Source organism: Silene latifolia, chromosome 8 (assembly GCF_048544455.1).
Source record: "Silene latifolia isolate original U9 population chromosome 8, ASM4854445v1, whole genome shotgun sequence".
Classification (NCBI taxonomy): domain Eukaryota; kingdom Viridiplantae; phylum Streptophyta; class Magnoliopsida; order Caryophyllales; family Caryophyllaceae; genus Silene; species Silene latifolia.
The window spans coordinates 33665221-33690860 of NC_133533.1; the positions used below are offsets into that span (position 1 = coordinate 33665221).

Genomic DNA, 25640 nt, shown 5'->3' on the forward strand with positions numbered 1-25640 from the left:
ACGGGTGTACCTTGAACAGTCGTCTATAAAGGTGACATAATAATCCTTTCCACCTCTACTTGCCACATTTTTGAAGTCAGCTAGGTCGGTGTGAATTAACTCAAGAAGACTCGTATTCCTAGTTGTGACAGGTTTACTAGGTTTCTTTGTGAATTTAGCCTCAACACAGCTAGCACATTTAGAGAATTCTTGACTCGTCAAACTTGGAATTAAAATCATAGTTCTAAGTTTTTTAATATAGTCAACATTCACATGACCTAATCTACCATGCTAAACATCAATAGACTCAGCAATATAAGCAGAATTAGATGCAATATTATTAAAAACTGAATCAGTGTTCAATACAAAAAGACCCCAGAAAGATAACCCTTGCCCACAAATTCCCCATTACGCGACATTACAACCTTGTCAGCCTCAAAAACAAGTTTCAAACCAGCTTTGTTCAATAAGGCACCAGACACGAGGTTTCGACGCAATGAGGGTACAAATAAAACATTGGTGAGAGCAAGTGTTTTCCCTGAGGTGAGTTTGAGAAAGATCTTGCCTTTGCCTGTGATCATTGCAGATGAAGATTTACCCATGTAGACGCATTCCCTATCAGCTACCTCCTCGAACTCAAAGAAATAATCCCTTATCGCCACGAGAGATGCCTGGAAGCGCCAAGATTCAAGACTCATTCAAAGAACATTACCCACCGATTAGCTTCCACAACCACAAAGCAAGAATGACATCATCATCACAAAGAACATTGGTTTCAGGCAGCTTTCTTTTGATTACCGGGTAGGCTTTGTGACCAGTTTTCCCACATACATAGTAAACAATGGGACCCTTTGGTTTTTGAATCTTAGCAACAGGTTTGGTATGCTTCCTTGGACCATTCTTCTTAGCTGGACCCCGGTTCTTACCCTGACCAACCTTGGCCTTACCCTTACCCTTGAACTTCTCAGCATTGGACGGACCACCAGACTCAACCAGATTAATTTTAACAGCTGTGGACAACGGGGGCCACGGGGGGCGCTTGGGAACAAGCGTTTGCATTTTGTATGGAGTCGCCACCAATTTTTATGGGAAATTGGAACCGTTCGAATACCTCACGTCATGTCAAGACACAAAGTAGAGACATGAACACTAAGCAATCGTTACCCTTAGCATTCTATGTCTAGAATGACTCTCGTGGATGCCAATGAACACGGGTGTTCACAGATATCCGGGAGTAAGGGGTGAGGGTACGTATTAGGAAGCTCTTTTGATCGAACACCTAATCCCGCCCGCCTCGATAGCGGCCTCTACTAATGATTAGGGAAGTTATTCGTACTTGATATATCGTCGGTTGAATGCATGCAATGCAACATCCAAGTTTTAATCCTAACATGTGAGAATTAGACTAAGTCGGTTAACAATTAATTTAACATGCAATTGGGTCGAAATTGGATTTAATGCTCATTTACATGTGAAAGCATACAAGCAATAAAAGAAATACAATAATTATGAATTATAATAATGAAAAATTACAATAATTACATTGGATTAGGCGATTTATGTCGAAAATACCTCTAAAACGGATGATTTGGGAAAAAGGAATAAAAGAATAAATCAAATAAATTAACGAACAGGAATTAGCGTGATATTACGGATAATAGTTGACTAATACGTAAATTAATTAAACTATGTCAAGGCAGAAACGGAGTTCAGGGACAGAACTCAACCAGGAACAGGCGCAGCAGAGCTGCGTCCTTTGGAATAGCGCAGCGACGCGCGTCATTCCTTCCTTGGCTCGGCCCGTGTGAAGCCGTAATTGCAAGCCGTTAATGTTAATTGGTGATTTAAATGATCAATCGGCATTATTTACTCGGATGAAAGTGATTAACATGTTATTTAACATATGAATGGGTCATAAAAACAGTAAAACATGAATAAGACGGAATTGAACGAATTAACATAAGGTGGATTAATGATAGAAGTGAAAAACATTAATGAGTCAAACAAATTAATTCAATTAATTAGGTTAGATACGATGGATTAACGACGAATATGCGATGAATACAACAAAAGACAGATGAAAACTATATCAAAGACGAATTCCAGAAACTCAATATTGATGAATTGAATCTCTATAACCCGGAATTGAATTTAATTACGAAACCCGCAAATATTGGATTACTTAGGATTTAAGTCGGATTTGTGATGATTAAAACATGTTAATGGTGAATAAATAATATACATGCGAATTATATGCTGTAATGACGGAGAATTAACAAACAAACAAAACGAATAAAAGAATTTGGGACAAATAACAGAGGATGAACGAAGAAGAAAGGAAGCAGGAACTGCGGCAGCCTCACGAAGAGGCGCAGCAGGAACTGCGCTCCTTCGAAGAGGCGCAGCAGTTGCTGCGTCTTTTCTCGACGGTTATCTACTGAAAATCCGTAAAAAGAGGTTTTAAAGCATGGTTTTAGAAATCGGTTTTAATGGTATTTTCGACATAAACCTTACAATTGATGTTTACAATAAATAAAATACAATAAATAAAAGAGAGATTTACACCCTCAGACTTACATGTTGACGAAACGAGAAGGACTAAGATATCGATTAGTGATGCTCGACGCGAATGCAAAGAAAGTGCCCTCGTAAGAGGAAACGATTAGATTAATTAAGTTGATTGATGTGTAGTTGGTCAAATTGGTCGGTCATGCAAACGGGGAGGCTGGTACTCAGAAGGATCCGAGCTTACGTGGTCGAAAGTTCAAGCACGTAGACGCCAAAAAGTAAGAACAAAGTCTAGAATGCAAAGGGAGAAGAGAAGGGCGGACACTCGCGTGAGAAATATGAGGAGCGAAGGCTCCTATTTATACTAATCACGTGAAGGAATTAGGGTTTCGGAGACTCTTTGGAAGTGAATCTCGGAAAGATATGAAAAAGATACGAGAAACATGCGAGAAAGGGCCTGGGAAGAGGCGCAGCGATCCATCTGCGTCTCTTGGAAGAGGCGCAGACCCTCTCGCGTCTGTTCCCAAGGGGTTTCCTCTCGCGAAGAAAGATCTCCGTGTTTGAGTTATGGTAGGACGGAAATAATTCGGTTTTCCTTAATATCTTATGTGAATATTACGGGAAATTTTTTACTAAAAGATAAAAAATTATGAAATATGGAATAGAAATATCCGGAACATTCCAGAACATTCTGACTCGGGATTTAACGGTTAACAGAAAATGGAGACGATTTTAGGCCCGGACTCCGAATGTACTCTAATTACTGTCAAAACGACCGTATCGGCACGTAGATGACAACTAAGAGGTAAACATTAATATTTGAGCAATCACTTGATGATAATCTTACGAATTGTCACAAATCGTTCCCCGTATCAAACATGCGGCCCAATCATCACCGGGTGGTTTTTCGGGAGGTGCGAAAATGAGGTATCTACAGAGCCCCACTTTGACCGAGGCTTGGACAAGGCGAAAGTCAAAGTATAGCCATCAGGTCAATCGAAGATTACAACCTGACGACTATGGCGACGCGAGGCGGCTCAAGGGGTCTGAGCCAAGGACCTGTCGTCGGGAACATTTTAGAGTTTGTCGACTATCGGGGAGGGTCGTTTAAAGTCCATTAGACTATGTAAGGAAGCTCGCCAGCCATAAGAAGAGACCATACCTGAGACTTCTTTCTCGAGATGCTTCCGGAGGTGCATAGGAGCTAAGGTTAAGCATGGGAGCTAAGGGTAAGACCTAAAAGAGATATAAGGATTTGCTAGGGTGTGGGGGCCCTAAAGGAAAGCATTGACGGGAAGGAGGCCTAAAGTAAGTTCAACTTAAAGGATAACTAAAGCTTGGGTATGGGAACTCTACTGGTTTGGGAACTTCTGGAGAACGACACCTTTGTCGAACTCCGCGGGCAAACACGAGATATTGCGAGTAGCAGGACACAGGCGGGAGCTGCTGAGAGAAAACTGCTTGGGTAGTCTTCGAGAAATAATTGCGAGTAGCAGGACACAGGCGGGAACTGCTGAGGGGAAATCTGCTTAGGTAGATGTCAATCCTCACGTCTTGAGAGGGACAGTACGTCCGTTTACTCTCGCTAGAGACATAATTGGGAGTTTTTCTTCTTGTCTTGAGAGGGAAAGTATATCCGCTTACTCTCGCTGGAGACATAATGAATGTGTGTCGAATTCTGTGAAGGAATAAACGCTCGTTGCGACAAGTAAAAGGTCTTGGAAGGGATAAATAACGTGCGACAGTCTGCTATTGGCTTGGAAATGCGGGCCAGAACGATAGAAAAAATCGTCAAATGGACCAAAAGAATAAAATAGCATTGGGGAAGAGGCGCACCAAAGATGGGCCCACAAATAACGAATTCATAACGAATTTTTGAAAATCCGTATGGAGGGAACAAAAGGAAGAGGCGCAGCAAGAGCTGCGTCTCTTGGAAGAGGCGCAGCGCCTGCTGCGTCTATTCCCCAAATTGGTTTTTCTGCGTAAAAACGCGAAGAATCAGAGGGATTGTTTTCATTTGCTCGAAACACAATTCACTCATTTCTCTCTCAAATCTTCACCATTTCCGCCAAGGTTTGATCCAAAAGCTTGCATTAATCATGACTAATCGAGGTATGTGTCTCAATCTCGCATTAATCTTCTACATTCGTCCAATTTTGAGCCGAAAAATCTAGGGTTTATGACCCTTTTGATCGAAAATTTGTGGCTTTTCCCCCAAACGCATTTGCCTTGTCAAATTGACATTAGAAATGGATAGTAGGTGATATCAGGAACATAACCATGTATTTGTCTCGAATTTTCATCAAGTTTTGAGTCTTTGAGTGAAATTTGAGACGGTTTTACAGCTAAACCGTAAATCGCTTCGAAAATAGCCTTAGGATTGCCCATTTGCGATGAAACTTGATATTTGGGATCCTTGAATGATGGGTAAACTTTCTACCATTTCGGAATTTTGGTTTGTGACAGCTTTTTCAGGACACTTTTCTAGGGCATAATCACCGTTTATAACGAAATGCTGCCGAAATTTCGACTCGGACCCGGAACTAGGCTTCGAATTAGGCTTGACTTGACCCAAATTACCACATGAGTGATAGGGTAGGTGGGAGTATGGCCAAGGATGGCGAGAAAAGAGCGGCTTCAGGGCTTTGAAGGCTCGAAAATCCCTTAACCAAGGCTTGTCGTCACGTGACGCGGCCTAAATTTACTTCAATGTTGCAGGTGATGAGGCTTCTACTTCTGGGAGAGCTCCCATGGAGATCGACGCTGCTACTGTCGAGGAGACTTTAGAGCAGGCCTTCACCGCTGCGGTGATGGCTGCTGGGGACGAGTTTCACGAGGAGGAGGCCGTTGAGGAGGAGGAGGCTCCGAGACGGGCCAACGTCGGACGAGGAGGCTGTCAGCTGAGAGGAGCTCCTGCGTGGGCTGAGACTTGGGAGAGCAGGCACCTAGTGTGGGCTGCAGAGGGTCACCTGTCCTACAGGATGGTGAAGAGTTTGGTAAATAGGAATTCACTACTCATTACTCATCTTCTTTCATTCATTTGTTCAAATTTCTTTTCAAACTCCATTCAAAACTAAAGATAGCTTTGTTTCAAATCACAATAGGAGGCCGGGAACATCAGGTCCTTTGGTGCAGGTCTGGAGGGATATCGCGACAGCGATGGAGCACTACGAGCGGCTGTCGGCGGAGGAGAGGGCCATGATCGAGCGTGGAGCGTTCGGTCCTTTGGTGCAGGTCTGGAGGGATATCGTGAAGAGGAAGTTGCGGGCTAACCTTAGCCTGGTCCGCGCTTTCTTGGACCGATTCTGGGATACGACTTCCACGTTTCACATGCCTTTTGGTGAGGTGGGAGTCACTCTGGAGGACTACGACATGATTTCTGGTCTGCCGTGTGGGACCGAGGAGGTGGAGTGGCCGGAGACTGCCATGAGGGCGAATTCGGCCGAGGCGAGGATATTGATCGGCTAGAACTTGTCGCCGAAGGTCACGATCTTAGGGTTTGATACCCGCCTTACGTTCGTGACTACTTTGCGGGAAGACCCCCGGCGGCCGGTGACGATTGACGGGAGGGAGACGGCTCCTCCTCCCCGTACAAACTGAGCGAGGGCTCGTCTCGTGGCTCGTGGTTTCTGTCTTCGATTTACCTCGGAGACAAGGGCGAGAGGTCGTCGACGAAGCTTCTTCCCTTCCTTTCGACCCGAGTTCCCCGGGACGTTGGGACCGGTCATCACTTGGTTTTGCGGTCCTCATCCGCTTCATGAGGGCCATGGTTCGTCCGGAGTGATGGAGAAGGGGACTTCTCCCCGGTCTTTGTCGCCCGGACTACTTCTGGAGGTATGAACCTTCCTTTAGACCAAAGTAAATTCTTCTCTTTATCAAATCACGAAAGATCGTCATTAATTATTTTGCTTTTCAGGCGTGGGTGTACTCCTACTTCCCGAGCCTCGCGCCCAAGAGGACGGAGCGGCCGGAGAGGGCCTATCCCGTGGTGAGGGATTGGGTGATGTGCCGGACGAAGAGCAAGCGTTCTTCTCACAACGTCTACCGGCGGGACGTGAACGCTTTTCAGCTGAACAGCGTGAGTATCTTACTTATATTCACTTGCTTCTTATATTTGCTTTTAATTGATCGTAGGAATGATCCTTGTTTTATCTTGTCACAGCGGGTGCCCAGACCTTGGGCGGAGTACGCTGGAGCGCCTCCTTTCGTAGCTAAGGTCCTTCGACCTAGGAGCTCGAGCCGACTGCTGTTGAGGACGTCGATGGGTCCTGTGTGGTACTTGGGCGAGCGCTTGGCTCGTCAGTGCTCGCGGGACGTGTTGACGGTTCCCGTCGATCCTCCCAGGACGATGTTTAGGGAGCCTTCTGAGGCTGAGAGGGAGGCGGACTTGGCTGGTGCCAGTGGCGACGCCCTTCTTCTTCCTGGCGAGGACTACTCGGCCTTTCTTTACGGGAAGTTGGCGTACTGGCCGGTAGTGGTGAGCATCTTTTATTCTTTCCTCTTAATTTGATTATGAGATTTATGATGAAAGATCATCGATTAATGAGAACCATTTGTCTTTGCAGGAGGTCGAGGCGGCGGGCATCGAGCCCCCAGAGTACCCCGAGACCCTTGAGTACACTGACGCGACCGGGAGGACGACGATTTCCGAGCTGCGTGACTTTGACGTAGCTGTGACGGATGCTGGCCTGGACGACTGGCAGCATCTGATTCGGAGGGTGAGCCTCTGATTTGTATATCCTTTGTGTAAGAACACATTTGATTGAGCTTGTTCAATTGTTGAGAATTTCTTTTTGAAAATGCAGGTTGCGCCGTCTCGGTTTGTGGCGTTGTGGAGGGTGGCCAACCGCCAGGAGCGAGCCTCTGCCGTCGAGGCACTTGTCGGCGGTCGAGGTCGTCAGGTATGAACCTTACGCCTATTTCCTTTTTGATTTTTGATTTTTCTAGTTTTGCTTGAAACGATTGACATGAGCCAATTTATTGTTTACAGGGTGATCGCGAGCTGGAGCGAGAGTTGACCCAGTCTCGGGAGGAGACAGCTCGCTTGTTGAGGGAGCTCGAGGTTCGGGACGCCGAGATCGCCGTTCTTGTGGCGAGAGTTGCAGAGTTGGAGGGCGCCCAACAGTAGTTTTGTGTAGCTTTTTTGCTTATTGGCTGTATTTTGTACATTTGTACATTTTGGACCATCGTTTTGAACATTTTTGGACTTTGTTTGGGGCTCGAGCCCCCAGTCTGTACATTTCCTTCGTTTGGTATATATATGACGGCCTGAGTGCCTTTGCTGCTGGGTTGTGTTGCTTGTATCTGCAGGTTAGTTTTGAACAGGTTTGGTAGATGACGGTTTACGCCGTCATGCTGCCGGAATTTACATAGAAAACACGCAAAGCATACATTTTTACATACATATGGCCTTAATTAGCGCAAAATGAGAGACTCAAAAGAACGCGAAAATGCAAAAAATGCAAAAATTTTGCCGGAAATGACCGGACGGACGGTAGGGAGGGTTACCCCCTAAAAAAAATGAAAAAATGAAATCTATAAGTTAGAAATGTAGAAATGAAATTAAGAAATTGAAATTAATATATACATGTTGAGATTCGGTAAAATAAATGAATTAAAATGAAATTATTCCCTAAAAAAGAAAATTAAAATGAAAATTATTTCCTAAAAATGAAAATATACAAGTGTGATAAAATGGCAGAAATGTCGATGTCGCCTCGAAATGCGTGCCCGCAAAATTAGGAAACCTGAAACATGGTAATCTTCCCGTATTTACCAAAATAATAACCTGTAGGAATAGGAAATTATTCGTCATGGAATTTAGGAAAGATCCAACGCGGAAAATCACAGAAGTGAAGCTGAGGAAGAGGCGCAGCATGAGCTGCGTCCCTTTGAAGAGGCGCAGCAGGTGCTGCGCCTGTTCCCAAGGTGGTCTGTTCTGACGGATTTTTGGAAACAGCAATTAGTATAAATAGAAACGTCGATGGAGCTTTTATTCACACAAATCTTCCGTCTCCTCGTCGTCTAATTATACAAAATTCTTCAAAATAAATTTTTTCATCATGAATACTTTGGAGATCCGCTTGAAGGAATGGACCAACGAATTTTCAAATATAGAGAAACATGATATGGGCTCTTATAACTTTGGATCGTTGTTGAGTTTGAAACTAATCAAGGTTGTTAAACCGTTCTTGGATGCTTGTCTTGACTATTGGGACCCGAACTACCATGTTTTCACGTTCCCTGGAGGTGATATTTGCCCCTTTCCTGAAGAAATTGCTGCTATTGGTGGGTGGGACCCCGAACACTTGCCCGCCATTCCTTCTACTTCTCAAGGGTATAAGAGCAAATTTAGAGACTTGCTTGGATTGACTAGGCTTGAGGTGGACCGTCTAGTTACCTCAAAAGGCGTGAGAATGTTGGACTTCATAGATCGATTCATCAACCGGGCCGACCCCACCGTTTCTCATGTTGCTAGGCGGAGGGCATTTGGCTTTTGCTTGCTGCATGTGTATGTCTTCCAAGGGCATGTTGATGAAGACTTTAGAGGTGATCCCCGACTTCTGGGCCTTGTTGAACAGATGGAGCTGCGCAGGAGCCCAGCTTGCCTATGCTTAGGAGAGATTATTTTGGGCTTGGATAATAGGAAATCCAACCGTGATCTGCCGTTCTTGGGGAGTCCCGTCATCTTGCAGGTAAAAAACATCTTTTCTTTTCGTTTTTTGTTTTTTTTTTTTTTGTTTTTTTTTTTTTTTTTTTTTTTTTTTTTTTTTTTTTTTTTTTTTTTCGTTTTTTGATGTCTAATACCCGCTTTTGGTAGGTTTGGCTTATGGAACGGCTCCGATTGATCGAGCCCCCAGTTCATGCACTTTCCTATCATGCCCGCTCGATCGCGATGAGGACAAGGTTGTATATGGTGGACTTCACGCGGGTTTGTGATTACTGGAAGAACAAGTCAAGAGTGATGATGGCCCGCCGATCGGTGGGTCGTCACCGTGGTGGAACCTCAAGTCCGTCACCGGAGTGTCTTCTTTGGATCCCACTAGGTCTCATGCGCATTCCCGGATTGGAGTTTATGGTGTGCATCTTCCCGGAAAGGTTGATGAGACAAGTTGGGCTGAAACAGACGATCCCTAGGCTTGATACCGTCCCGCAGACTGTCGCTATGGCACTTACTACGGAGAGCCGAAGAGAGTGGGCCATAAAATGGGCCCAAAGAAACATGTGGTTCTTGAATTTCTCCGCCAATGCTTTATGGGTGTCGGATTCTTATCTGAGATGGAGAAAAGCTACTACTCCGGAAGAGCGCGAGAAATTGAGGAAGCGCGAGCCCGTTGATTACAAGATGCGTGAGGTAGAGGAAGAGAAAGAGAAGCATCTGACAGAGGGAGAAGAAGAAGCCGGGTTTCAAGTTGTTCATCCTTCGAAGAAACCAAAGACTACTCCTGTCGCGGAAATGGTGATCGGTAAGAATGGAAAAGCTAGGCCTCGAGAAAGACCGTTGGTGATTAGGTCTGAAGTGGCGCAAAAACGTCCGGCTCGAGGTCGTGACAAGAAATACGACAAGAACGACAAGGGCAAGGGGAAGATGGAGGAATAGCCCGAGTCTTTATTTATTATTTGATTATTATTATTATTATTGTTGTAATAAAAAGGTGGGGTTTTTAGAATCCTAGCCTATTCTATTTTTATTATGTAGCGTACTATTATTATTAGAAAATGAATAAAATAAAAAAGGTTAAATGGTTATGAAACCGTTGTGATTTTCCATTTATTATTCTTGTCGAATTTCAAATGCAGTGCAAATGTCCTTCTATTTACATTTTAGATATAATGGGTTGAATCCTGTGAAGGATTGCCTACGTATTCACTTTAAAAAAAGCGAAATCAAACCCTTGCGCGTAGTTCGAGTAAATATAAAAGAATAATTGTTCTAAGCAAGAGCTTGTAATGAACTTAGGAAAGAAGCATGAGCTTTGCTTACTCTGAAGGTGCATATTAGTTTATTTGATGATATGAGGATGACGAATTTGTCAAAATGCAAGAGCACAGTGACATTAGCTTATTTCAGCTTGGCCAAGGGCCGTTTGTTTAGTGCCACAAGAGCGACACATGGGGTTGCGCGAGGCGCGTTTTCATTCCTATTCTAGGCATAGTATCGCTTCAGTTGGTCAAGGTTTGTTGGGTTTGAAAACTCATTCCCGTCTAGGTCTGTGATTCTAACCGCACCCCCTGGGAGTATGGATTTGACTAGAAATGGTCCGGACCAATTAGGTTTGAATTTTCCCCGTGGATCAACAGGTAAAAGAGCTCTAACCGATTTAAGTACTAAGTCTCCTTCTTTGATGTTTCTTGGCCTAACTCTTTTGTTAAAAGCTCGTTTGATACGTGCTTGGTATGTTTGGACATTATGCAAGGCGCGTAGCCTACGTTCATCCAGGAGGATGAGTTCTTCATATCTATCCCTCTTCCAATCGGCTTCCGGGATTTGACTTTCTAGTAAAATATGCAAGGATGGTATTTCTAGCTCGACTGGTTGTACAGCTTCCATGCCGTAGGTCAAATAGAAAGGAGTAGCCCCGGTGGGCCCGACGGATGTACGATACCCCCATAAAGCAAAGGGTATCTTGCTTGGCCAATCTCTATAGTTGTCAATCATTTTCTTGAGAATCGTGACAACATTCTTGTTTGCCGCCTCTACCGCGCCGTTAGTCTGTGGTCTATAGGGCGAAGAGTGATGATGCTTAATCTTGTATTTGGCTAGCAATTGCTCGGTCTCAGCTTGGAAATGTGATCCGTTATCACTAATGATCTCATGTGGGCAACCATAGCGACAGATGATGTTGTTTTGTATGAACTTTGCCACATTTTTAGCTGTAAGCCCGGTGTAGGAAGCCGCTTCTACCCATTTGGTAAAATAGTCGATTGCTACTAGGATGAAACAGTGACCTCCTGTTCCGGCTGGGGTTATCTTCCCGATTATGTCAATTCCCCATGCAGAAAATGGCCAAGGGGATGTCATTGTATAGAGTAATGAAGGAGGGACGTGTTGCACATTCCCGAAGATTTGGCAATTGTGGCAATGTCTTACGTATTTGATGCAATCGGATTCCATTGTGGTCCAATAATATCCCAAACGTGTGATTTTCTTTGCCATCATAGGCCCACTCATGTGAGGACTGCATTCTCCGTCATGGACTTCTTCCATCACCTTTCGTGCCTGTGAATGATCAAGGTAACGTAGGACTACACCAAGAGGTGTTCTTTTGTATAATTCTCCTTGCATGAGAATGTATTGGGAAGCTAGTAGGCGTGTAGCACGTTGTCCCCTCTTATCCATATCCGGTGGATATGTACCATTAAGCTTAAAATTCAGGATTGCTTGGAACCAGGGTTCCTGTGCGATTTCCTCTTCATCGGTGATTTGGTGGACATAAGCCGGCTCTGACCGTCGTTCGATGCACAAAGGCATTTCCATCATGTGATCTGGCATATTAATCAAAGATGCGAGTTTCGCAAGAGCGTCTGCAAATTGATTTTCTTCCTGAGGTAGGTGTAGGTAGGTTACGTGATCAAAGAATTGAGCGACTTGGTCTATTCTAGCCTGATAAGGTGCGAGGCTTTCGCTTCGGATTTTCCAAGATCCTGTAACTTGGTTGATGATCAGTGATGAATCCCCATGTACTCGGAGGTTTTTAATGGCTAAACTGACTGCCGCTTGTAGTCCAATGAGACAAGCTTCATACTCTGCAGCGTTGTTTGTCACCTCGAAGTCGAGTTTGACAGCAATTGGTGTATGCTCACCTTCAGGAGAAATGAGCAACACTCCTATTCCGAATCCTCTTAAGTTCGATGCTCCATCAAAGTATAGGTCCCAGGAGTCTATATCAGTTTGGAGTATATCCTCGTCTGGAAATGACCAAGTATCTATTGTTTGTGCGTCATTGATAGGATTTTCTGCGAAAAATTCGGCGACGGCGCGACCTTTTATAACTTTCAGTGGCACGTATTTGAGGTCGAATTCGAGAGCATCGGGTCCATCTTGCTAGACGTCCGTTGAGGACGGGTTTCTCGAAGAGGTATTTTACTGGATCCATTTTGGAGTATATTTTGACGGAGTAGCTAAGCATGTAATGGCGTAGCTTCTTCGTTGCCCACACAAGAGCGAGGCATGTCTTTTCGAGTTGTGAGTATTTGCACTCGTACTCCAAGAACTTCTTGCTAAGGTAGTAGATAGCTCTTTCTTCACTTCCTACAGTTTGAGCCACATGGCACCCATGGCCGTTTGATTCTTGTGAGATACAAACCAAGAGGTTGATCTCGTTGTGGTGGCATGAGCACTGGTGGTTTAGCCAATATCTCTTTGATTCGATCGAATGCCTTTTGACAATCATCATCCCACATGGTGTGGTCTGTTTTCTTGAGTTTCTTGAAGATAGGCTCACAAATCATCGTAAGTTTCGATATGAATCGACTTATATACTGCACTTTTCCCAGGAATCCTCTGACTTCTTTTTCTGTTTGAGGTTGTGTCATTTCGATCAGAGCTTTGATCTTGGAAGGATCTTTTTCTATACCTCGTTGACTGGCGACGTATCCCAGGAGTTTGCCAGATGTTACCCCGAATGTGCATTTCTGAGGATTGAGCCTCATGTTGTACTTTCGTAGCCTTGCGAAGAACTTGCGAAGGTTCGCAATATGTCCCTCTCTTTCCTTGGACTTGACAATCATGTCATCTACGTATACCTCAACTTCTTTGTGCATCATGTCATGTAGGAGTGTAGTTGCGGTGCGTTGATATGTAGCTCCGGCGTTGATCAATCCAAACGGCATTACCGTATAGCAATAGGTTCCCCATTGGGTGACGAATGCGGTCTTATGCATATATTCCATGGCCATCTTGATTTGGTTATAACCCGCATACCCATCCATGAAGGATAGTAATGCGTGGTCAGCGGTGTTGTCCACTAATATGTCGATGTGAGGTAGAGGGAAGTCATCTTTTGGACTTGCTTTGTTTAAGTCCCTAAAGTCAACACAAACACGGATTCTCCCATCCTTTTTGGGTACGGGTACTATGTTAGCTACCCAGTCAGAATACTCGGAAACTTTGATGAACCCGACTTTGAATTGCTTGTCAACTTCTTCTTTAATCTTTAGAGCCCATTCTGTTCTCATTCGTCGAAGCTTCATTTCTGAGTTTGAAACCTGGCTTAATCGGAATCCTATGTTCAGCGATATCCCTGTCGATCCCTGGCATATCTTTGTAGGACCAAGCGAAAACGACTTTGAATTCATTTAGGAGGTCTATGAAATCGGCCCTTTCGGTAGAGCTCAAGGTAGTCCCTATCCTAAGTTCTTGGGGTTCTAGTTCGGTTCCTACATTGATGGGTTCGGTGTCCTCTATTACTGGTCCCCCTTCCCCTTCCTGTAGTATTTCTTTGGCTACGTAGGGAGTTATTTCGATTGAGTCTGGGTCTTGGTCATCCTCAGTATCGTCATAAACAGAATTGCACTCAAGATAACACGAAGAGTAAGCAGAACCTGATTTATTCATATTAAAATTTGAGTAAAGTTGAAACAGAGAAGCCAACTGATCCATGGTCAGTGGCGGCAAAGGGACAGTGGTTGGGGCATTTCCCAAACTACTGTGACTACTCGAGGCTAAGCTAGGAGAAACAAAGGGAGTGGGGATGACGACAGGAGTAGACTCTCTAATGACTTCTCTAGACTCCGACTCTGACTCCGACTCCGACTCGAACTCGTCGTCTTCTGGTTCTCCTTTGAACATCTCTCCTTCTCCAGTGGTGAGCTTGAAGAGTCTTCCTTGATTGTTGGTCCATTTGATTGATTTTCTCCATCCTTTCTGCTGTCTTGTGTCGGTTTCTGTGATTAACGCGGTGGGGTTGAAGCGGTCGTCTTGAAGTATCATGGTAACGATCTCATCCTGCGCGGCCCTAACGAATCGATCTTCTCCAAACAATAGGCTAACAACTTGTTCGTCTAAGCAAGGTGCTTGATGGATTTTGACGGTAGGAACCGTTTCGGGAGGGATAAAGTAGCAATCGTGAAAGATCTCGATTCCGGCTAGCTTCCTTTCGAGATAATGCCAAGGTTCGGGAAATTCGTGAAAGAGTTCTAGACTTCCTTCTTGAACAAAGTACCCATTTAAAGTAGGGAGATAGGGTCGCATTTGGATTCCTACATGCTTGCGGTTTTGGACTTGGGCAAGCATTTCGAGAACCTCCTCTTTCGTGGTTTTGTACCCTAGTCCAAGTGGTATCCTTGTTGAGTTGCCTTCCTTGTATGGTGCGAAGGTATTCTTCCGAATAGGGTTCAAAGGCATTCCAGGGAAGTATCCCTGGGATTTGAGTATGTGGTTGACCACCAAGTTGGAGTAGGGATTATAGTATAAGGGTGCCAACTCACTTTCTATGACACTTACACTTTGGAAGCCCCCAAGTTCGTATACGGGATCCGCAAGGACTTGATTGTTCGATTGTTTTTCGATTATTGCCTTGATGGGTGACGAAGTGATCGTCACTACTTTGCCATTTAGTGGGATCTTGATCTTTTGATGAAGGGTGGATGTTACTGCTTTGGAAGCGTGAATCCAAGGCCTTCCCAGAAGTATGTTGAATGAAGCTTCAATGTCCACTATTTGGAAGTTAACCTTTCGTTCGATTGGTCCCGTGGCTATGGTTAGGTTGATAAGTCCTACTACTTTTCGTCGTGTACCGTCATACGCACGCACACCTTGATTGGTAGGGGTCCAATCCGACTCTTTCATGCCTAGCTTGTATGCCGTTTTGAGGGGTATGACGTTGACCGCGGAGCCATCATCCACCAAGGTCATTGGCACATTCTTCTTTAGACAAATGACAGTGATGTATAGAGCAAGGTTGTGACTAGCGCCAAAAGGTGGCAAATCTTCGTCTGAGAAAGTAATAGGATTACTTAGCTTTGGTGATTCTTGGAAGACCAAGTTGACTACATCTTCAGGAGTGGATTTATGTGCTACATTTAGTTTGGCCAAAGCTTGCAGTAAAGCTTGGCGATGTGGGAATGAGCTTGCTATTAATTGCCAGACTGAAAGATCAGCCTTCGTTTTCTGTAATTGCTTGAGCAAATGATCAGTGGAGTCATCTTCGTTGTCATTTGGTGTGATAACGTTGGTTGGACCATTTTGAGTAGTGCTTTGATGTGGACGACCCGAACGAGTTAGGTGGTCCACATCTTGGTCTTCACCATTTTGGACTATTTCTTTGACTAAGGAGTTTTCAATGAGATATTCGTCCTCATCGTCGTCGGTCCAAACTCCATTGATTGCAGTTAGTTCCCTCATTCTCATGATATCATCTTCTAGTCGTATGATTTGGTCGACCAGTTTATCAACCACGGTGATTATTTCTTGCATAGTAGTGTTTTGAGGGAAGATTAGTGGTACATGTTCTTCGGGTGTTGCGTTGGGATTGCGTAAAGTTGTTACCACGCTTTCTAATTCCCAAACTTGTCTATCTACGCTCCTTGCCCATGTGATGAATTCGGAAATAGTAGGGGAGATAGTGGAGTAGAACCCTTCATTCTCGATTGCATGAATTTCATTTTCGATGGGAGAGATGAGGTGTGAGCAATCTAAGGTAGATTCATCACTTGTGATCACTAGAACTCCAAGAGGATTTTGAGTGTTGTTAGGTTTACCTCCCGGTGGTATTGGCAATCGACCATCCTCAATCATGTCTTGAAGCACGTTTTTCAACTTATAGCATTTTTCTGTGTCGTGCCCCTTGCCCCTATGGTATTCACAGTACGAATTCTCGTCCCAGAATTTGGACTTCCTTTCGGGTTCGGGAGTAGGTCCTATGGGTTGGAGTTTACCTTGCTTCATTAGCTTTTTTAGGGCGTTGGAGTAAGTGTCCCCAAGGTTTGTGAATTTCCTTGGTGGGGTACTTTCTTGGATGGCTCGAGAAGGTTAACTTCATCGGTCTTGCTAGTAGAGCCGTATGAACGACTTGTGGACCCTTGATATCCTCGACCTACCGTTTAGACAAGAGTCCTTTACGGATGTCATTTTCAATCCTTGTCCCTAGTACGGTCAAGTTCTTGAAAGTTTTGATGTTTTGGTATCTCAAATGATTGGCATAGATGGGTTTGAGATTATCCACAAACTTCTCCACAAGAGTAGCCTCATCCGGGCGTTCAACTAGTTGGGTACTAGTCTTCCTCCACCTACTTAGGAAGTCGGTGAATTCTTCTTTGTCATTTTGGGTAAGGACCTCTAGAGTACGAATGTTGACTTGGATCTCGGCATTATCCGCATATTGTTTAGAGAATTCGATTGCGGCATCTTCCCAAGTAGCGACCTTCTTGTGATCTAAGGAGTAGAACCATTGCCTCGGGATGGTATCAAGAGATGAAGGAAAGATCCTTAAGAACATCTCGGGTTTGATGCCTTTGATAGACATGTAATCCTTGAAGGCACGGATGTGGTTCAAAGGGTTCTCGTGTCCCTTGAACTTAGGGATATCCGTCATACTAAAGTTAGTTGGCAATTTGGAATTGACGGCCTCATACTTGCGATTGTTCTCCCTATAAATGTCATCACCTTTAAGGTACATCAATTGCTTCTCTAAGTATTGGAGTCTTTTCTCAGCTACAGTCATCCCCGTGAGAGGATTCTCATCCCTAGATTCATCATCGGAGTTACGTAGTACTTCATTTTCATGAGGAGGCAACCTTCCCTCTACGGCATAGATACGGCCTTCGATGAGCTCAAGGCGGTCATAGGTTTGTTCTTGGGTAGCTTGCATTTGGGCTAGCGCGGCTAGGATTCGATCATTACCATCTTGAAGTTGGTGGAGATTCGTTTCATCACTTGATCCGGGCATCTTGGAAACTGGATAAGAGATCGGCGGCGAATCAAAACACGATCGACCATTCTAACACACTTACTAAAAGAAGAAACGTTTTGACTCGTGAAGTGGGTGTGTGTCACTTGTATTGAGTGAGCTTTGAAGAAAGACAATTGAAAATGTGTGTCCTAGTCAACTATAGTGTAGTTGTAGGAATGTACTCGAAGTGAGGTTTTGAAATGGGCTCGTGGCCCGAATTTTGACACGACAAATGGATAGAGTTTTGACTGGGTTTTGCGCTAATCAATGGCCCATATTTTTTCGAAATTTTCATTAAAAGAAGGTTTTGATTTTTTGAAAAATCGTCATGGTTTTGTTTAGAAGTGGTGATCACGTAAGGTATACACATTTATACAAGCATTATAACGGGATGCTGAGTGCATTTAAAAGGGTTTTGGTTTAAAGGGTGGGTTGCCATACCGAACCATCAAACCCGAAGTCTGTGGAGAGGCTCGTACCAAACAAGAGTAAGGCCGATTCCTAGTCCATTTCCTCAAGTAGTGAAGGCCCTTGATACAAACAAGAGTAAGCATCATGGTATGGATGACGTCAATCGCTATCCATCCTTAGGCCCAAATAAGAATTAGGACCGTTTAGACGGGACGATTGGTCGAATGGGTTGGGTTGGGCCTAGGAAGGCCGAATAAAACGGTCTAGGAAGACCGAGTTATGAAAACCGACAATTGTCTTGTACAAACTATTCCCTAACCTTGTTCAAGTTTCACCCTTGGCTACACGTAAGTGTATTATCCCAGTGAGTCGCCAACCGTGGACAACGGGGCCACGGGGGCGCTTGGAACAAGCGTTTGCATTTTGTATGGAGTCGCCACCAATTTTTATGGGAAATTGGAACCGTTCGAATACCTCGCGTCATGTCAAGACACAAAGTAGAGACATGAACACTAAGCAATCGTTACCCTTAGCATTCTATGTCTAGAATGACTCTCGTGGATGCCAATGAACACGGGTGTTCACAGATATCTGGAGTAAGGGGTGAGGGTACGTATTAGGAAGCTCTTTTGATCGAACACCTAATCCTGCCCGCCTCGATAGCGGCCTCTACTAATGATTAGGGAAGTTATTCGTACTTGATATATCGTCGGTTGAATGCATGCAATGCAACATCCAAGTTTTAATCCTAACATATGAGAATTAGACTAAGTCGGTTAACAATTAATATAACATGCAATTGGGTCGAAATTAGATTTAATGCTCATTTACATGTGAAAGCATACAAGTAATAAAAGAAATACAATAATTATAAATTATAATAATGAAAAATTACAATAATTACATTGGATTAGGCGATTTATGTCGAAAATACCTCTAAAACGGATGATTTGGGAAAAAGGAATAAAAGAATAAATCAAATAAATTAACGAACAGGAATTAGCGTGATATTACGGATAATAGTTGATTAATACGTAAATTAATTAAACTATGTCAAGGCAGAAACGGAGTTCGAGGACGAAACTCGGCCGAGAACAAAGCGAGAGCTGCGTCCTTTGGAATAGGCGCGTGACAGCAGACGCGTATTCCCTTGGCTCGGTCTGGGCCGTGAAGCCGTAATTGCAAGCCGTTAATGTTAATTGGTGATTTAAATGATCAATCGGCATTATTTACTCAGATGAAAGTGATTAACATGTTATTTAACATATGAATGGGTCATAAAAACAGTAAAACATGAATAAGACGGAATTGAACGAATTAACATAAGGTGGATTAATGATAGAAGTGAAAAACATTAATGAGTCAAACAAATTAATTCAATTAATTAGGTTAGATACGATGGATTAACGACGAATATGCGATGAATACAACAAAAGACAGATGAAAATTATATCAAAGACGAATTCCAGAAACTCAATATTGATGAATTGAATCTCTATAACCCGGAATTGAATTTAATGACGAAAACCCGCAAATATTGGATTACTTACATGTTGACGAAACGAGAAGGACTAAGATATCGATTAGTGATGCTCGACGCGAATGCAAAGAAAGTGCCCTCGTAAGAGGAAACGATTAGATTAATTAAGTTGATTGATGTGTAGTTGGTCAAATTGGCCGGTCATGCAAACGGGGAGGCTGGTACTCAGAAGGATCCGAGCTTACGTGGTCGAAAGTTCAAGCACGTAGACGCCAAAAAGTAAGAACAAAGTTTAGAATGCAAAGGAAGAATAGAAGGGCGGACACTCGCGTGAGAAATATGAGGAGCGAAGGCTCCTATTTATACTAATCACGTGAAGGAATTAGGGTTTCGGAGACTCTTTGGAAGTGAATCTCGGAAAGATATGAAAAAGATACGAGAAACATGCGAAAAGGGCACAGGAAGAGGCGCGGCGATCACTGCGTCTCTTGGAAGAGGCGCAACACCTGCTGCGTCTGTTCCCAAGGGGTTTCCTCCTGCGGAAGAAAGATCTCCGTGTTTGAGTTATGGTAGGACGGAAATAATTCGGTTTTCCTTAATATCTTATGTGAATATTACGGGAAATTGTTTACTAAAAGATAAAAAATTATGAAATATGGAATAGAAATATCCTAACATTTCGAAACATTCGACTCGGGATTTAACGGTTAACGAGAAAATGGAGACGGTTTTAGGCCGGACTCAAATGTACTTTAATTCTTTGTCAAAAAGACCGTATCGACACGTAGATGACAACTAAGAGGTAGACATTAATATTTGAGTAATCACTTGACGATAATCTTACGAATTGTCACAAATCGTTCCGCGTATCAAACATGCGGCCCAATCATCACCGGGTGGTTTGCGGGAGGTGCAGAAATGAGGTATCTACAACAGCAACAACAGAAGCATTCACAGAAAGACTAACAGGTTGGTCTTTAAGGCGATTTGCCTCTTCGGTCCTCATGTGTCCTACTAGTTCTTGGAGAGACAAGTCTTTTTTCTTATGCTTAAGGTGATTCCTATAGTCAGACCAGGAGGGAGAAAATTTCTCTAGCAAAACATTAGCCACAAAAGTGTCATCTAATTTCATACCCTCATTCACGACATCAGCACATAGGTTCTCGTAGACATGAACTTGTTCCATGATGGGTTTCCGTCGACCATCCGAAATTCCACCACTTACCCACAACATATTTCTTTTTCCCGCATCATCACCCCATACTTGGCCTCTAAGGACTCCCATATCAGTTTGGAAGACTTATGAACCATAAATAGGTCAAAAAGGGTGTCAGTCATGTTGTTTAGAAGCTGGCATCTAACAAGTTTATTGTCCTTATCAAATTTCTTAATATCCTCTTCGTTTGACTTAACAACAGATTTAGCAGGGGGGGTGTTCTCTACGGTCTCGATGAATGACCTCTTTAACGAGAGCAAAGTGGGTCACTAAACAAAGAGATAATCAATTTCCAGTTGTTCGAAAAACATCAGCAGTTTTTGTGACCAACGCTTATAGTTATGACCGTCTAGTTTTTCAAGTTTAGTCATCAGGAAGAGTTTTTGCTAAAACAGACGACATGTTACAGCAGTAGACAACAACAAATAAATAGTTTTCAAATTTTTGTTGCAAAAACGAAGCAGTAACAATAAAAGGAGATGAGATCAGAATATATAACCGATTCGTAGTGACGTGGTACGGAGGCCACTGCCTTGAAAACTATTTCGGCACGACGGTGGTGGCGATCAACAGTTGCCGGTAGTCCCCCAAGGATTTACACTACAGCGCTTAAACCCGCCCACTCGAGATTAAGAGCTTTGGAACGATATATTACTTTACCCAGAAATTATAAGAGAGGAAGAGAGGAGGAGATTGTCAAGGCTTCCACAAAAGACTCCCTAGACCCACTAGTGATATGGTAAGAAGGGTGGGTACATATAAACCCACAAGACTCTCTTTTTCTCACCAATGTGGGATAATTGAAAACACTCCAAAGCAAAAAGCCCCTATATTTTCCAGCACCTTCCATCGCTTGGAAAAGGAGTTTATCATTTAATTAGATATTTGAATATATCATCTTTCGAATCCGTAAACGGAAGAGAAGTTTAATTCTCTTTCCAAATAATAATTAACAATAATAAGTTGAATTAATACAATGAGGAACAAAGCATGTAGTAACCCTTAATCCCCCAGATTAACTAAAATCAAGATTAATCTTGAAATTACTGCCAAGTTACAGCAATGGGACTTCTAACACTATATCTTCCACCAACCCATATCAAATATCCAAATGATGAAACACCTCTGCTACTAATTTCACCTTCTGACTGATCAGTAAAAGTAACTTTGTAGGTCAATTTTTCACCCACTGCCTTAAAATTTAACACTGCAGGCTTAACAATTACCTTAACATTCTTAGGCATCTCTAAAAATAAACTGAACTTAGTCTTACTACTCCCTACATTAGTTACTGTCCTCTTGTAAGTAATTGTAGTTTTTCCTCGTTTACCTGGCTCGAAAATTACAGCAAAGGAAGGGTAATTTAGATCACCACCTTTTGCTTTACTTGAGCAGGTATAGTTCTTCCTGGCCAAGATTGTGACTTGTGCATTACTGTAACTAGTACCACACAGGTAATTCAAGTAATCTTCACTGGAAATGTCGTAAACCAGACCCGGGTCAGCAGCCTTATCGGGGTTGACATGACCTGAACCAAATGCAAAAGGGGTTGCAGTTGCAAACTTGGTACTGTTAGAGATAGATCTATCAGAAATAAGGTCACCTCTGTCGTCGTGAAAATAAGCAGAAGTCATTATGGCAGATTTTATCGCTGCAGGTGACCAGTTTTGGTGTGCAGATTTAATCAGTGAAGCAATGCCGGAGATATGAGGGCATGACATTGAAGTTCCTGATATAATGTTAAAATTCACCCTTCTGGTATCGTCTTTTACCTCAGTAGGTGGTGTGACAGGGGGCCAGGCGGCCAGGATGTTCACACCAGGGGCGGTTATGTCTGGTTTAATGACATTCGGGTCCACAAGGCTAGGGCCCCGGGATGAGAAGGCGGCCACAACTGGGGCTCGGGACCCGTATTTAGTCCCTAGGAAAGTAATAGAGGCTGATAAGTTTTTGTTAAAGAAGTAATATGATCTGAGAGTTTTGGCATCTGAGGCATCTAGTGTAGTTGCTGGTAAAATATGTGCATCAGCAATAAGATCTTGTCCTTGAGCCGGAGTGTTAAGTAGAATCATCCCGGCTCCTCCAGCTGATTTTACCATAAAGCCCTTCTCTGCTCTGCCATTGATACCGCGATCACAAAGGACAATCTTGTCTTTTACCAGTGCAGGAGACAATGTGCCATTGAGACAGTACTCAGCCCTGGCACCGCCAGCTGCCGCTTTGTACACAATTGGATATTCCTTAGTTTTGTTGACACTGATATAAAGAGATGCCCCTATAAATGTTTTGCCAATACTGAGCTGAACTTGAGTAGGGAAGCTCCTGTCAATGTAACTTGCTGCAACTGTCATCATCCACGGTGCCAGGTTGCTTACAGTTGAAGTGGTAGGACCAGAATTTCCTGCAGAACATGACATGAAAACTCCCTTTTGTGTCGCCCCAAAAGCCGCAATTGCCAGGCTGTCCTGGAAATATGGCCGAGGAAAACCTCCGAGGGACATGGAAATGATGTCTACTCCGTCAGATACTGCTTGGTCAATGGCTGCCAATATGTCCGAGCTTGCACAGCCTTCGTCCCAGCAGACCTTATATGCTGCTATTCTTGATGTGAACCTGTTTTGAAATCAGAATGCATATTAACAATTCTGCATACTTTTGGCATTAAACCATTTAACCGTATCACGTTTTAGTACTAAAATTATCATGAGACTGTTTCATACGAGGATTGTGTAATTCAAGGAGGACGAGGAAATACCTCATTCCACTGGCAGTACCCAAACCATTTCCAAAGAGGTTAGCACCAGAGATCCTACTTCCTGCAGCAGTGGAAGCAGTGTGGGTCCCATGGCCATTAGAGTCTCTAGCGGATCGAAATTCAGTAGTCTCATTGACTCTCCCATTGATAGCCTCATACCCTTTGAAGAAAGCCCTTGCACCTATCACCTTCTTATTGCAATTTGAAGGTGTAAAATTTGTACCTTTCTCACAACTACCTTTCCATCTTATTGGTACCTTAGACAATCCTGTGTCACTAAAACTACTATGTTCAGGCCAAATTCCCGTGTCGAGAAAACCTATTATGACATCATTTGCCAAGTTAGATTCATTCCATAACCCCATACCATATTCAAGCTCAAGAAAATTGGTTGAATATGTTGTGTGCAGGGTTAACATCTCATCCGGAGTTCCATATAGAACTCCGTCTATTTTAGTCAAAGATTGGAATTGTCGGGTTGTGAGTTTTGCAGCAAAACCCGTCATGGTGGTCTCATAGGTGTAAAGAAGCTCAGGGGCTAGTTCTTCTTCATCTGCATTTTCTGTTTTTTTGACAGAGCTCAACAATTCTTTATAGCATTCTACAGGTTTATTGTTTTGTAACCCGAGTTTAGAATAATCAGTGTGAATTATGTATGCCTTTGTATCAGCTGAAATGATTGATATCAACGATGCAAAAGCTAGGAGGATAAATGACATTCTCATCGCCGCTTCCATGGTAAAAGGCTGCAAAAAAAAAAAAAGAAAAGCATTCATCAGATAACCGATTGACCTAACTCGTAACCACTAACCTGAAGTGACTTATACCTGATATGACCCTGTAATAATGCATTCCGAAAAACATAGACCCAACTCAAATGACCCATTTGCACGGTTTACTTTACTAAAGCATGAACGAAGAAAAAAATGACAGTAAATAGCTGACACCGTCACAAGAACTCATACAAACAACTATACAAAACCTTGGTTAAGACTGTCGTAAGTTCAGACAACACTCACAAATAAAAGAAGCTAAGGGTTTTGTTAACTTAAGACGGTTCTAAGAAAGACCTACTGAACCGTCTACATTTTTCATAGTTTTGAAGAGCACAAGAAAGCTTATTTACCTTGTAAATACACCCTCAAATAAGTGAGAGTAGAATAGTTAGTAAGTTTGCTAGATGAGATTTCTTTATATAAGTATAGAGCCAATACAAATGGAGTGTAAATAGGACAGTAATTTTAAATGCAGTAATGCTATACAATGATGGACAATTCCTTTTTAGGTAAGAAAGGTGATTATTTTGTAAGCATTTGTAGAGCAAATTCCCTTATTCAGAAAGCAAGCCTAGTTTAGGCACTGATAGCATGGAGCACTATTGCATTCTAGACTGGCATGCAGTTTATAATGCTGAAATCATACTGTGTATGCTTAGGCTTTAAGAGGGCTCTATTGTTATGCTCTTTTCATTATTTGGTTTATGTTTTCTTATTTTGATCCAAATATGATGCATAAAAAAAAGTGAATTGAAGACCATCCCCTGCCATGATGAGAATTCTCCTTTATGTTGAAATTCTCATTACCATCCGTCTGAAATTAAGACGGATAAAATGTGACCATTGTACTATAAAATGTGATATTTTTGGATAAAAAATTATTATCAGTGGTGACATTTTTCTCGTCTTAACTCTTAAGCTAAGACCGTCTTAAAGGAGACTAGCTGTTGATTATTTGGTTTATTGAATTTTCTTATTTTGATCCAAATATGATGCAAAAGAAGAAAGAGAATTGAATGACATAATAGTAAGAAGAATGGAGTTGTAGTTAGGCCAAGTTTGGAAGACCATTCTTTGCCATGATGAGAATTCACTTTGTATTGCTTTGTACTCCGTAAGTGGATTATACATCTGATGTATTACAACCAATTCATAGTTTTTGAGCATTATAATAAAATTTTTGAGTTTTGTTTTAAAAATTGAGTTTTAATATAAATTTTTTGAGTTTATTTACTTAAACATTAAACTCTCAAAAATTGCAATAATACTCAAAAACATTACATATAAGCTTAGTATAATTTGAGTTTTGACGGAAAAAAATTAAAATCTAACTTATAAATTTTAATAAGCTCAAAAAAAACATACATATACTCAAAAACAAATAAAAAGTTTGTGGAAATAAGCTCAAAAAATATAAATATATGCTCAAAAACAAAAAAATTGGAGGTAATACCTCCTATGTATGTTCCTTTTTCTTCTTTGTACTACAATGAACATATTAGTAAATCAATTCATTTAACCAATTACACATTACTACCATTATCCCTATAGAAAAAACAATGTTTTTTTTCCCTTTTGATGCGAACTAGAAATCTTGATTTTGAGTAATGTTCCATACATGCAA

General features: G+C 42.6%; 1 protein-coding gene across 1 annotated transcript; it reads right to left on the reverse strand.

Moving 5' to 3' along the window:
- Positions 1-21353: 21353 nt before the first annotated feature.
- Positions 21354-24616, reverse strand: LOC141596727 (subtilisin-like protease SBT1.1). The gene is made up of 3 exons (XM_074416969.1): positions 24367-24616; positions 23241-23986; positions 21354-23098 (listed from the first exon to the last, which is right to left on the reverse strand). The coding sequence occupies exons 2-3, from the start codon at positions 23975-23977 to the stop codon at positions 21529-21531; spliced, it is 2307 nt and encodes a 768-aa protein (XP_074273070.1). The 5' UTR covers positions 23978-23986; positions 24367-24616; the 3' UTR covers positions 21354-21528.
- Between the last annotated feature and the right edge of the window lie 1024 nt (positions 24617-25640).

Coding starts and splice junctions, on each gene's coding strand:
- LOC141596727 (XM_074416969.1), bottom strand. CDS start 23,977: ATGGAAGCGGCGATGAGAATGTCATTTATCCTCCTAGCTTTTGCATCG. Junction 23,099..23,240: donor GGTACTGCCAGTGGAATGAG/GTATTTCCTCGT, acceptor ATTTCAAAACAG/GTTCACATCAAGAATAGCAG.